Below are 12763 nucleotides of genomic sequence, written 5' to 3'. Positions count from 1 at the left end.
ACAGCCTTGAGCGCCACTTCTTCCTGTTCTTTCAATTCAAACCCAATCTCTTTTTTCAAACATAAGTGAGTGAGGCGTCTTCTCCAATATCTTTGGATATCCCACCACCCGAAGATAGTCGGAGACTTAACATTCGACCTCAGTGGGACCCTTTGCACCTTTCTTTCTCCCGTCTTCTTCGTATGTCTTTTTTTTTGTCTGCCTGAATATCCGTAATGGATATACAGACACCAGCAGTTGCCTTTTGTGATGCGATTATTTGGGGAACAGACAGGTCTTCAAGATTTTCTGGAAATGGTATGGACTCAACATTCTAAGATGTAGGGGCAAAAATTCTAGAATTCAGCTGAAAAGATATGGAACAAACTCCGTAAAAGCAGATACCGCTGGTCAGTCATTAGCAAATTATATACCAGTACAGACTACAGATCTGATATTAGAAGCCTAACAGAGTCAATCACCAGTGCCAGAAAAGCATCAACATATGACATTACATGCACAATGGCATCAGACTGACAAGGGAACAGGGAAACCAGTGACCTGGCAAAACAAGACATGTGGTGACGAGGTTGTCCAGAGACTGCTGCAACCTGCCGCTTTGCTGGACAAACATATGAAGGAGGCAAGTAACAACATTTCATGTGCATGTGAAGCTTGGACTTTCTGAGCCGGGATGTCGATGCAAGCAAGCTTCCAAGGATAAGCAGAGAGAGTTTGATGGCTCCGTCATTTGAGAGTAGGGAGTGAATCTCGTCAACCCAGAATGTGGCTGGTGCCTTGCTAATGTGCAAGAGAGGGTAGTGTGCACCAAGAAACTCCTTCAGGGTATCCTAAGAGCACAATATCATCTTCACCCGTGCAGCTGCAAAATGAACAATTTGGAGAAGCAATTGTATACGATCAGGCCCAGACCTTTAACTGTGAAGTCAGCCTTGAAGCCTCCCAGGTGGCACAACCCATAATGCCCTTATCATTTTTGACAAAGTGATGTGTTCACTTTAACACTACGGGCATCAGCATAAGTTACACACAGCAAAAGTGCAATAAATGTTTCTGTGACGTACACATATAACAGAGCTATTGACCTTTGCATAACCTCACAAACACACTCATTGAGACTTACACACATCTTTATACACATTAAGAGTACAAAAACAGAATAGACATCATGAAATGCAAGTCATATTTTAAATTAGGAATGTCACCTTCATAACAACATACGATACTACAACGTGTATTTGTAAAGTGCACATTCAATCTTTGGGGCTTCTTGGTGTTAAATAATAGCCGTCTACTGTTACCCAACTCAATGGTACTCATGTTATGAACTTTGGAAGAACTTAAGGACGAGTAGACCCACAAAGTCTGATCCTGTGACCATGAATGAGGTCAAGCACTAATTTCTGGAGCTAGCAGACCGACCAAGAACTAGAAATTCACTAAACGAGAATTTTCAGGTGCAGAGGAAACAAAGTTTAGCAACAAGGCAATCAACTTGCAGTTTATGCACCAAATCTTAAGTTACACCAGCTTTTGCAATGTGCCATTTCTTATTGAATGCAGAAATAACTGGGGGTGAATGTTTGATTTGTTTAGCATTCCGTCCATCATTTGTTCTTTTTGTTTTCTTATTAAACACCAGCTGGTCTTTTCCCGGTAGTCCTGATGAGATGTGGAAAAAATCTCTAAGCAGGTTCTAGAAGGGATACGGACTGCGATCGTTTCTGAAGGACATGAAGAATGATGGTGGGCTTTGAGCAACGTTACAAAAGGTGGTGGAGGGTGATGAGTTAGGACGGCAGGCAAATAAAGCAACAGAATCTCAATGGTCCAGGGTTTCTAAGCATGATCCAGATCTTGAATTAATTGCAGTCTCCTAAAAGGGAGATGTGTTAATAAACCTGGAAGTGTGCTGAGGTGGTGCCATCCTTCCACAACCGTACTGTATCGACCACCACAGCACGGCACAGTGGGCAGGTCTTCTCCTTATCAAACCACAGACACAGGCACTCTTCACAGAACACATGCTGGGGAGAAAAAAAACAGAAGGCAAATTATGCACAGCAAAACCAACCAAAATGGCTTGTTAATTACCTACAAGCCAAACAGTGAAGAAATGATGTTTGCACTAGAACAATACAATTTGGGAAACAGAAACAGGGAAAAGGTTATTCTTGAAAATTAAGCAAGACTGTGATCCCCACAAAGGCACATGGTGGACATTCTTTACAGCCACCCATGAACAGAAAGACAGAATCGATAACGAATGAATTGTCTCAACAGAGAATCAGGGCTAAAAGACCACAGATGAATTTACATTGTTCTCACTAGATGAATGGAAATGGAGAGGGCAGGTGGTGCCACTAAAAACATTCCCAAGAGCAATCATCCGACCCGGCGGACTTAAATAACTACCGCCCAATATCCAACATACCTAGTCTAGCCAAACTATTAGAAAAATGCGCTCACACACAGCTTAGCAAACACATTGACCATTTCAACCTGCTTAATCAATACCACTCCGTCTTCTGCACAGGGTACAGTACTGAAACAGCTATGACCCACATAATAGATGACGCTCTAAAAATCCTTGATCAGAATGAAGCCTGCCTGCTCATCTTGCTTGACCTATCCTCAGCTTTTGACACCGTCAAGCATGACAACTTACTAGATCTCATGAAGCACAGACTGGGATTTTCTGGATCAGTTCTAAACTGGTTCTCTTCATTCCTTCAAAATAGATCACAAAGATTCAAAGTTATGCAATCCCTATCCAATCCCATCCCAGTAATTTTAGGATCTGCCCTTTCTCCTACACTCTACAACCTATTCATGGAACCACTCACCGACATCCTCAGCTCCTCTAATGTCCAATATCACATGTACGCGGACGATACACAAATATACTTAAAAATCCATTCACTAGAGGACATCAAATCTCTCAACGTAACGCTACAAAAAACTCAGACCTGGCTGGCTGAAAACCATCTGAAACTAAACACCCTAAAAACTGAATTCCTCCTCATCCCTCCGCCCAACCAATCAACCATCATCTTTGACTAGATGAAACACCTCATAGCACTCAACTGCCAACCTCTTATTAGCAAAATCATTGGGAGTAACTCTCGATAAAAATCTTAACATGCAGAAACACATTAGCAGCGCAACAAAAGAAGCACATTTTCAAAGGAACATCCTAAGAAAACTAAAACCCTTCCTCCCTGCAAATGACTTCAATCTTCCAGTTCAAGCTCTAGTACCAGATAGACGACGGACCCCTAAGAGACGCAATCAACTTAATTCCTAGACTCATCACTGGCTCCAAATGAAACTGTCACATCGTCCCCTGACCTTAGATCTCTCAACTGGCTACCTTTCGAAGCCAGAGTTCAGCTGAAAATCGCATGCATGACGCACAAGGCCATACATCACAGCACTCAGAGCTACCGGACACAGAAATTGGTCCTTTCTTGTGTCAACAAATCCTCCAGAAGCGCCAGTAAGCTTCTACTGAAACCACAACGATTTTCCAAGAAGAAAACATACAACCGGGCCTTCTTGGGGATTGCTCCCAGGATTTGGAATGCACTACCGCCAGATAGCAGACTGAATCCCTCTAGTGTATCTTTCAAAAAAAGAAGTGAAATCGATTCTCTAATCCAAATTCACATGAACTATGTTTAGAAGTTGTAATACTATTGTATGATCGCTCAGAACATAACTATTTCTTGTAATATATGTTGTGTACTATATCTGCTTGTAAAGCGATCTGATACCCGCAAGGGTCTTGTCCGCGCTATATAAAACCTTAAAAATAAATAAATAAATAAATCAGAGCCAGAAGTGTAGATTGCCAATTAACCAGACATGTAACAATACATGTTTGAGGGCCATATCTGGGATGTGTGTGCTGTGAAATATGCTCGGATCAGTACTTGTTGGTTGCTTTGGCCTCACACATTGACAAACGAGTTTCCACTAGGACAGACTATCGTCTGGGCCCCGGCATTTTTACTGGTAAGAATAGGCACTTTTCCTTCCCAAAATAAGACTGCCACGTGCACTTGTCTACACACTGTGATCCCTTATGAACACCATTCCCTAAATTCACAAGCACCCACTTGTAGAGGATCTGGTGGTACCCATTCTCGGTCTGCAAAATCAAACTCACACAAAAGTCGCCTGGGTGACTTACAATTACTAATGTAGTGATATGGAATAAGCGTCAGACAGGACGACAGCAGTGTTACTGGAGTGATTTGCAATTATCTGTCGTTAGCAGGATATGGTACCTAGTGGACTTTTAACTAAATGTTGAGCCAGTGAAGATGCATGCTTTACATTAACCCCTGCTTGAAAACAGATCCATTTTCATTTATGGATCACCCTTTGAGTATGATGGCCCTATTCTTCCAAACCTGAGCCATACACGTCAATGTCAGATTGCAAAACAATATTATAAATCTACTGAAACAGCATCACACCCTTTTGGAATTAAACAAGATCCTATCATTTTACTAAATGTCTGCTTTCTTGCTTGCACTACTAACCGGTTGCAGTATTTAGTGCATTGTTAAGAATGGTAAATAGCATTTGCACTAGAGGGGATGATAAAGCGTTTTTTACAAACAAGAATAGGCACGAGAGAAAGCATATCCACCGGATGCATTGGGGAGCGAATACAATAAGGTGCATTACTCAGTGAAAACTTAATTTATATCAACCTATTTATGCATTATCTGTCCTTGAAGACCATGTATTTCCACTATTGATGTATGTGCCTCATCAGCACAAGTTAGTCAAGCAAGAAGCCAGCCAGCACAGCCCACTTCTGAATGAACGTCTTTCTAACAGTCACCAGTGTTACTTAAGTCGAAGGTCGATTGTGAACTTGTGTCTCCAAAGTAGTTCACTTGCTCTTCAGGGGATTCTGTTTGTTATTAAACACCATTCGAATCCCAGAAGTTAATTTAAAGCAAACGCCCATTAAGTAGACCATGGAAGCATCCCCATTCAACCATAGAACCCGCGCTCACAAGAAAATAGTGCTTTTTTTGCGCATCTAACAGTTCTTCTGCAGGCTATATTGCTGAGCGCAGCAGGTTGGAAGCGCCACCCGGGAATACAGCTGCAGGGTCGGACCCACGGTACCAACATCATTAGAGGGTATAATCTTATAATATGAAAAGTCTCACCCAAATACTAAATTTCTAGCACTCATTATGATACATTTTAAGGGGGTTGTGTGCTGCAGGGTCTCACAGATGAATAAAGACTTAGGGGCTCATTAGGATCGCGGTTTTCCCGCATCCTCCATCCTCCGGGCCGGCGGAAGCCACCGCCGGCCCGGAGGATGCGGGAAAACCTCTGCTCAGCCTCAAAAGACCCACCGCCAAATTAGGATGGCGGTGGGTCTTGAAATCTGTCCGCAGCTTTTCCGCCGCGGTCGCCTTCCGACCAAGGCAGAAAAGCTTTAACATGGCTGGCGGTGTCTATCAGACACCGCCAGCCATATTATGATGGTGTAAAATGTATGCTTTTCCGCTGCGGCTTTTCCGCCGTGGAAAAGCATACGGACCTTCACTTCGAGGGCCCGTTGCGGGCCCCTTGGGTGAAGGGGGGGTGGGTGATGCACATGGGGGGTACCTATGGTACGCCCCTGCATTTGCGTGAACAAAGCAGCAGGCACTGCGCGGTGCCTGCCGCTTTGTGTATGCAAAGATACAGGATGTGACCACCAGGGTGGCGGTCACATCCTAATTTGGACGGAGGGACCGCCGCTGCCCCTGCGGACGGTCCCTCCTACTCTATGGTGGCGGACGGACTCAGATCCGTCCGCCATCATAATCGGCCCCTTGGTCTGGGGCACCTCCATGTCAATTCGGTGGCTCCCTCAACAGACTCTCCTGGAATCTAGCAATTTCTTTTACTTGTGAGACTCTTGTTGATGATCTTGTTATGGGCATGAATGAATTCGTAAGCCAGGAAGATTTAGATGTTTGATGGCCTTGGAGGTCCTATTCTTTAATATAAATATATAATATAATTAGATAGAGTCTGTCTGGACTACATTGTAGCACTATCTAAGCTACTCACTAACCAGTTCAAGCGGCAGTTGTGGAGTGTACTTGAGCCTACATACACCTCCTTTTTGGAGCTCCAAGAGGAGGAGGTGTTGCCTTGCACTTCAGAGTTTTGTCTCTATTCTAGGCGTATTTTCATGTTCTTGTTCCTTCATCAATATCCTATTTAGAGGAGCAAGGAAAAGGTTTTCACATACTGGCAAAAAACGATGACCCGGCTTGATGAGGATTACTCTCATTACCAAAAAGCGTCGACATTTTATATGTGCAGATCATCCCTTGGTGCTCTTAGTCTCGACATCAAGCAGGGTGGTCTTCCAAGCATCAATAATCTTAAAGTCAAGAGCTTTTGATAGTGATAACCATGCCAAGTTGCTTTGATTCTTTTATGTCAATATCTTTGATCTCTGCTTTTGTTGAAATGGTTCTGTAGAAAGTCCATGGTGGTCCCGGACATCGTAGAGGTAACAGATAAAGCCCTGTGGTTTTCTTAAACTGGAATCCATTATCAGAGCACTGTGAAAGCTCTAGACCGTTCCATACCTCGTAAATAAATCCCATAAAGATCTTTGACAAATGTGATATTCTTCCACAGTATTACTTGCAGGTTGACATAAGATGCAGAGGATATAAGGGGCCTTTTCTTATTTTATACCCCCATTCATGGGAAACTTTCCAATTAGTAAAGGAATAACATCTGTGGTGAAAAATCTGCTAAAACTTCAAACAACTTTTATGAAACCTAAAAGACGCCGGTTGGTGTCAAAAGCAGCTACAATCTGTAAAAAAAAAAAACAATATACAAATGGTGAACATAGGTCTCTCTTCAGGATCCTGCCTCTGGAGAAGAGAAAACGAACTGCCAGAACACTGCTACAGCTGTGAGTTTTGGGGAAAGAGGATTAGTCCGGTATTTCTAAGGCAGAGAACAGTTTTTCTCTTTGTGTAAATTCGTCCTGTTTCTAAGACCATTTCCCTTTAATTGAAAAAAAAGCAATACATTCGGTGCTGTCAATAAAATGTCGATTTTGAGTGTAACAGAACCCAGTTTAACACATCATGAAATCTGAGATTATAGATCCACATTGTTTGATTAGAGAGTCTGCACAAATCATCAGAATTCACTTTGCACTCTTATACTGTAGTATATTCATAGGCTCAGAAAGCATAGCAGGATCTGCTCTTGATATATTTAACAGCATTCCTGGTCCCATTCATTGCCACAGATTAGCATGTGCATAGAAACAAAAGCGAACACAAGGCCCACAAACTGTAGTTTTAAACTACTCACCCTCACATCCCCTCCCGACCCTCCCGCCAATTTCTTGAGCTTGCCTCCTGTGTCGCAATGTTTGGATATTGCTTACCTGGCACATCAGAGCACAGGGATCTTTGAAGTCTGCTTGGCAGATAGCACAAATGTCCCCCGCCTCGCTACACTGCTGGCTGGTAGCACGAACACCATACTTCTGCACAAAGAACAGGAAAGAAAACACACATGGTGAAGAGAAGGGCATTCAGGTCCAGGCTGGTAGGTTTACAGACAGAAATAGAAAAGTGATTCCAGACCATATAAGACTAAATTGCAATACTGTCAATGTACCATTCGGTGGCCTACTATTCATGAACTACAAGTCTCACGTCAGTTACAAGCCACCAGCACCACTAAATCCATTATAATAGTCAGTACACTAATATACAGAGTCTTGGCAGATACCAGTGATTCATTTAGAAAGGTAAGAACTATACATCAAATCCAAAACTTGACTAGCAAGGATGGAGCTAAAAAAACCGAAAAAAACGTGCAGCCTGTATACCATTCAATGAGATAAAGCAAATATGAGCCTGGAGACTGACTTCCTTGCTGAACTCCTTGTGTTACTAAATGTCATAGAGCGAACATAATGGCCGTTAAAGGAACCATACCCTCCTTCACAGCCCCTTCTTGCAATGACACCTCCCCAAAACATGAAGACAAACAAATGCTCACATACAAGAACTGAAAGTAGAGATTCTTATATAAAGTTGATGGCATCGCCGATTGAAAGGGGGAGTTATTGGATGGTCACTGAAACCCTAGACCCCACCTCACTTTCACAATATGGATTGCGATTATGTACAGAATGGTTACATGCTTTATTTTTATTTTTTTGTAAATATATTTTTATTGCAACAATGACAGATAAGCATACAGTACAGTTTATGCCATTCCCCTTGATGCTCAGTGTGAGCTCTGCTCCCACACCCCAGTATCACACAGCCATTCAGCTCGCACCCCGGAGGTCGAGCGGCAAAGTCGCAGGTACATAGGAAACTGCGCTGGAGCATTCTGTGCATGGCTACAGCCACCAAGTGGATGGGAAACGGCAGCGCTGCTTTTCGGACCTAACACTCCCTCTCCCCTGTCCCAAGTTCAGTTGAAGCCAAGAGTTTCTGTACAACTTCCGTGAACATACCCCCCTCCCCTTCCCCTCAACCCCCTCAACTTTTCCTACCCCGCCTTCCCCGTCCAGGATTCCCCCCCCCCCCAACTCTTCCTGCCCCTACCCAGACCCCCCACCCCCCCAGGCGTGCCAGAGTATCACCTAATTGAACTCTCAACCTTGTCACCAAGATCAGACCCGAAGCATGGTACCAGGATTCATCTGCAATCATCCGTAAATCATCTCAATGGAACGCAAGGGCAGTGCAATAACCGAGCGGGTCTATGCCGCCCCCTTGTCAGGCGGGCGTCCCTCTGGAGCCGGGCTATGCACCAGGGATTCCTCCTCCTCCACGTCCGGGAGCGTGAGATCTAGGACCAGCCCCTCCCACGCCCTGGCTCTCTCCAGTGCCATGTCATTGTCTATCCTGAGCGCAGCTCGCAGGCGAAGCTCACCCTCACATCTAGCCCATTTAAGCAGTTCAGCCTTCCAGCGCTCTACTACGGGGCCCCGGGACGCCTTCCACTGGGACGTAATGGCCCGTTTCGCCAGGAGAAGCCCCAAGTCCAGGAACTTGCTAGTGACTTTATTCTTTGATGTGTGTGGGAACCAGTGTAGTATGCAATGTGCCATGGTGAGTTGCAGGTCCCTCTCCGTCACCTCCCTCAGAACCTCCACCACCTCCTCCCAGAAGGGCCCCAGCTCAGGACAGGACCAGAACATGTGTCGGAAGTCTGCGGGATCCGCCGGGCAGCGCGGACAGGACGCTGGGTGTGCCGGGAAGTACTTATGTAATTTATCAGGGGTCAGATACGCCCTATGTAGGACATAAAAGTGCACCAGCTGGAACCTTGCGTTGCGCGTACCGTTCCGGGCCCCCTCTAGTATACCATTCCAGGCCTCCTCGGGGATCTCAGTCGCCAAGTCGGCCTCCCATTTCGTCTTCAGGGTCAGCAGCGGAGCGGTGGATTCCGAGACCATGCGTCGAGTCAGGCACGTGACCGCTTTGACCGTCCCTGCCATCATCACGACGTACTGACATCCCAGGGACAATGGTGGCTCCGAAATGCCCGCCCCCCAGTGTTTGCGGATCGCCGCCGTTAAAGCCGCATGCAGGAGGAAGTCCCCACCCGCCAGCTCGAAGCGGTCCTGCAGGAGGTCGAAGGGCAACATCACTCCGTTTTCGTACAGGTCACCCATGGATGACAGCCCCTGCTGATCCCAGCCGTCCAGCCCGCGCCACGAGCCTCCGTGCGGAAGCGCCCCGCAGAGTCTGAGTGGGATCTCTGGTGCGTATGGAACCGTAACACCGCATCTCCGGCGATATCTGTTCCAGCATTTCCGGGCCGTCGCAAACTCCTGAGTGAGGTGGAAATCCCCCATCGGAAGTCCCAGGACAATCCGGGACAACACCTGAACCGGACCCGCCGGTTCTCCCGCTCCGTCCTACCCCCTCCTGGCCCGCGCCACCCATTGTGTCAGCCATTGCAGCTGCGCCGCCAAGTAGTAGAGCTCGTAGTCCGGCACCGCTAGACCTCCGTCCGCCCTAGGGCGGAGAAGCGTGGCATGGGCCACCCTGCGCCTTCCCGCCCCCCACAGGAAGCCGATGACCATCGATCGCAGCCGCCGGAAGTAGCTCGCCGGGATCCAGATCGGGAGGGTCCCGAAGAAGTAAAGCAGCCGCGGGAGGGTTACCATCTTGAGCAACGCCACCCTGCCCATGAGTGACAATGGGAGCGTGCCCCAAAAGTCGAAATTCTCTCTAGTGTGCCGTATCGCCGTACCGATATTTCCCTCAAGGATATCGGCTCTGTCATGGAAGATCGAGGTGCCAAGGTATCGCAGGCTCCTCTCTTTCCAGGTCACTCCCTCTGTAGTTTGCGGGCATGCACTCCGTGGGCGGGCCGGAAATAGGTGGGACTTCTCCCAGTTCACTCGGAGGCCCGAGATTCTACCCAGCGATTGCAGGAGGGCCTTAGCTCCACGCAGGGAGTCCGCCGAGTCCGCCAGGAACATCAGCAGATCATCTGCGTACAGTGCGATGTGGTGGTCTTGGCCATAGACGTCCAGGCCCCGATACGCCTGCCCCAGCCGGGCCCGCACCGCGAGCGGCTCGATGGCCAAGGCAAACAGCAGGGGGGAAAGAGGGCAACCCTGACGGGTGCCCCTGCCCACTCCGCACATCTCAGAGATGACCCTCCCCGTCCCCGACCCTTGCCGTCGCGTTCGTATAGAGCAGCCTCGTCCAATCTACGAAGCCTTCGCCAAGGCCCAGCGCTCGCAAAACATGGAAGAGATACGGCCATTCCAGGCTGTCGAAGGCCTTCTCCATGTCGACAGCAAACACCACTGCCTCATCGCCGTCGTAAGTGTCGGCCTCTAGTATGTGCAGGAGTCGCCGCACGTTAAGCGCCGTATTGCGGGCCGGGATGAAACCCGATTGATCCGCATGTACCAGCATGGGCATGTGAGGGAGCAAACGCGTCGCCAAGATCTTGCTCAGAATCTTATAGTCCAGGTTGAGCATGGACAGTGGGCGATACGCTGATCTGTCCCATGGCTGCTTACCCGGCTTCAGTAGGGGGACTATCAGCGCCTCTCTCGTGGTCGTAGGGAGGCAGCCCAGCCGCCTCGACTCGTTGTAGACCCACGCCAGCCGGGGCGCTAGGAGATCCGCGTTGGTGAGGTAGAATTCCGTCGGGAATCCATCGGTGCCCGGCGTCTTATTTCTTGCCATGCTCTTGATGGCAACCCGCACCTCCCTCTCCTCAATCTTGTCCCCAAGTCGCTTTGCGATCCCCTCCTCCAGCACCGGAAGGTCAAGACCCTCCAGAAAGGCCCGAAACTCCTCCGCCGACGGGAGGACCCTGCTGCGGTAGAGCTCTGTGTAGTAGTCATAAAACAATGCGTTAATTCCCTGTTGATCAAATCTCGCCGCCCCCGCCTGGTCTCGGAGCTCAAGAATGACCGAGCTTCGGCGGGACGGGTTGGCCAGCCAGGCCAGGAGAGCCCCCGATTTGTCGCGTTCCGAGTGCGCTCGCGTGAGGTAGGCCTTGTAGTCAAAGCATCGGAGACGCTCCACTGTCGCCGCCACCACCTCTCGCGCCCCTAGCAGGGCCTCCTGAGTGTCCGGCCGTTCAGGTCTCGCCCTCTCTAGCCTCCGTAGGGTCTCGTCCTCTTTCTCGATGTCTTCCAGTAGCGTTCTCCGCACTCCCGAAGCCGTTGCGATGCACTGGCCCCGAAGTACCGATTTGAAGGCGTCCCATTCCGTCGCGGCTGACCCCGCCGTGCCCGCGTTCTCCTGGAAATATGCCTCGATGCCCGAGGCAATCGTGGCACGGAAGAGCTGGTCGTCCAGTGCCTCAGGGCGGAGTTTCCAAGCCGGGATCCTCGGGCGGAGCTGCGACCAGCGCAGCCGCACGAGGAGCGGGTTGTGGTCCGAGATCGAGCGCGTGAGATACTCAATGTGGCACACCTCCGCGTGTACGTCTTGCGAGCATAGGAAGGCGTCAATGCGGACATGTAGTTCGTGGAGAGCGGAGAAGAAGGAGTAGTCCCTGTCCGACGGGTGGTTAGCCCTCCAGGAGTCGACCAGTCCCCACCGGCGCTGCCAGGCCGAGCGCGCGAGTGCAAGTTTACCAGCTGGTGCATTCGGAAGGGGGGGGTGGGATCTATCCAGGTTAACGTCTGCCAGGCTGTTAAAGTCGCCGCCCAGGAGCAAGGGCTCCACCAGAAACTGAGCTAGTTTGTTGGACAGTAGTGCGAGGAATGCAGGTTGGTCCACATTTGGGGCGTATATACAACCCAGGTTAAGGTCCCTCCCGTCCAGCTTGCCACGCACCATTATGTATCTCCCCTCTGGGTCAATCACCTGTTGTGTGCATTGGTAGGATATCCCCGCCCGCACCCAGATGGCCACCCCCCTAGCATAAGCGGAGTAGCCGGTGTGAAAGACCGGCCCCCTCCAGCGCCGCTGCAGTGCCCTCCCTTCTTTATCCAGCAGATGGGTTTCCTGAAGGAAGGCAATGTGTATGTAGGAAGGTACATCCTGACTATGGTGGCCCCCAACTTTTTGCCCTGTGTTTTAGCTGGTTTTGGACATAGTCGACCTGGGATCCTGCCAATCAGGACCCCAGGCCTACTGCTCTCTCTTTAAAATGGATTCCATGTACCCTAGGTACATTTCCAATTGGTACTGGGCCACCTTATCAGACCCCGTAACGCAGGGCATAGGTGTACCCAGGGCCGCCAGGGGCT

General features: G+C 48.8%; 1 protein-coding gene across 3 annotated transcripts in view; it reads right to left on the bottom strand.

Moving 5' to 3' along the window:
* Nucleotides 1–1169: 1169 nt before the first annotated feature.
* The window catches only part of RNFT2 (ring finger protein, transmembrane 2), a 277905-nt gene continuing 266311 nt past the window's right edge, over nt 1170–12763 (bottom strand). For all 3 annotated transcript variants that reach the window (XM_086943264.1, XM_086943262.1, XM_086943263.1), the window contains 2 exons: nt 7451–7552; nt 1170–2027 (listed from right to left, as the gene is read on the bottom strand). In XM_086943264.1, the coding sequence (XP_086799390.1) occupies nt 1893–2027; nt 7451–7552 (237 nt within the window). In that variant the 3' untranslated portion in view covers nt 1170–1892. The remainder of the gene's footprint in view (nt 2028–7450; nt 7553–12763) is intronic.

The sequence above is a fragment of the Lissotriton vulgaris genome, chromosome 11 (assembly GCF_964263255.1).
Source record: "Lissotriton vulgaris chromosome 11, aLisVul1.2, whole genome shotgun sequence".
Taxonomy (NCBI): Eukaryota; Metazoa; Chordata; class Amphibia; order Caudata; family Salamandridae; genus Lissotriton; species Lissotriton vulgaris.
The sequence above is the reverse complement of the archived record's forward strand: the minus strand, read 5'-3'. Positions and strand labels throughout refer to the sequence as shown.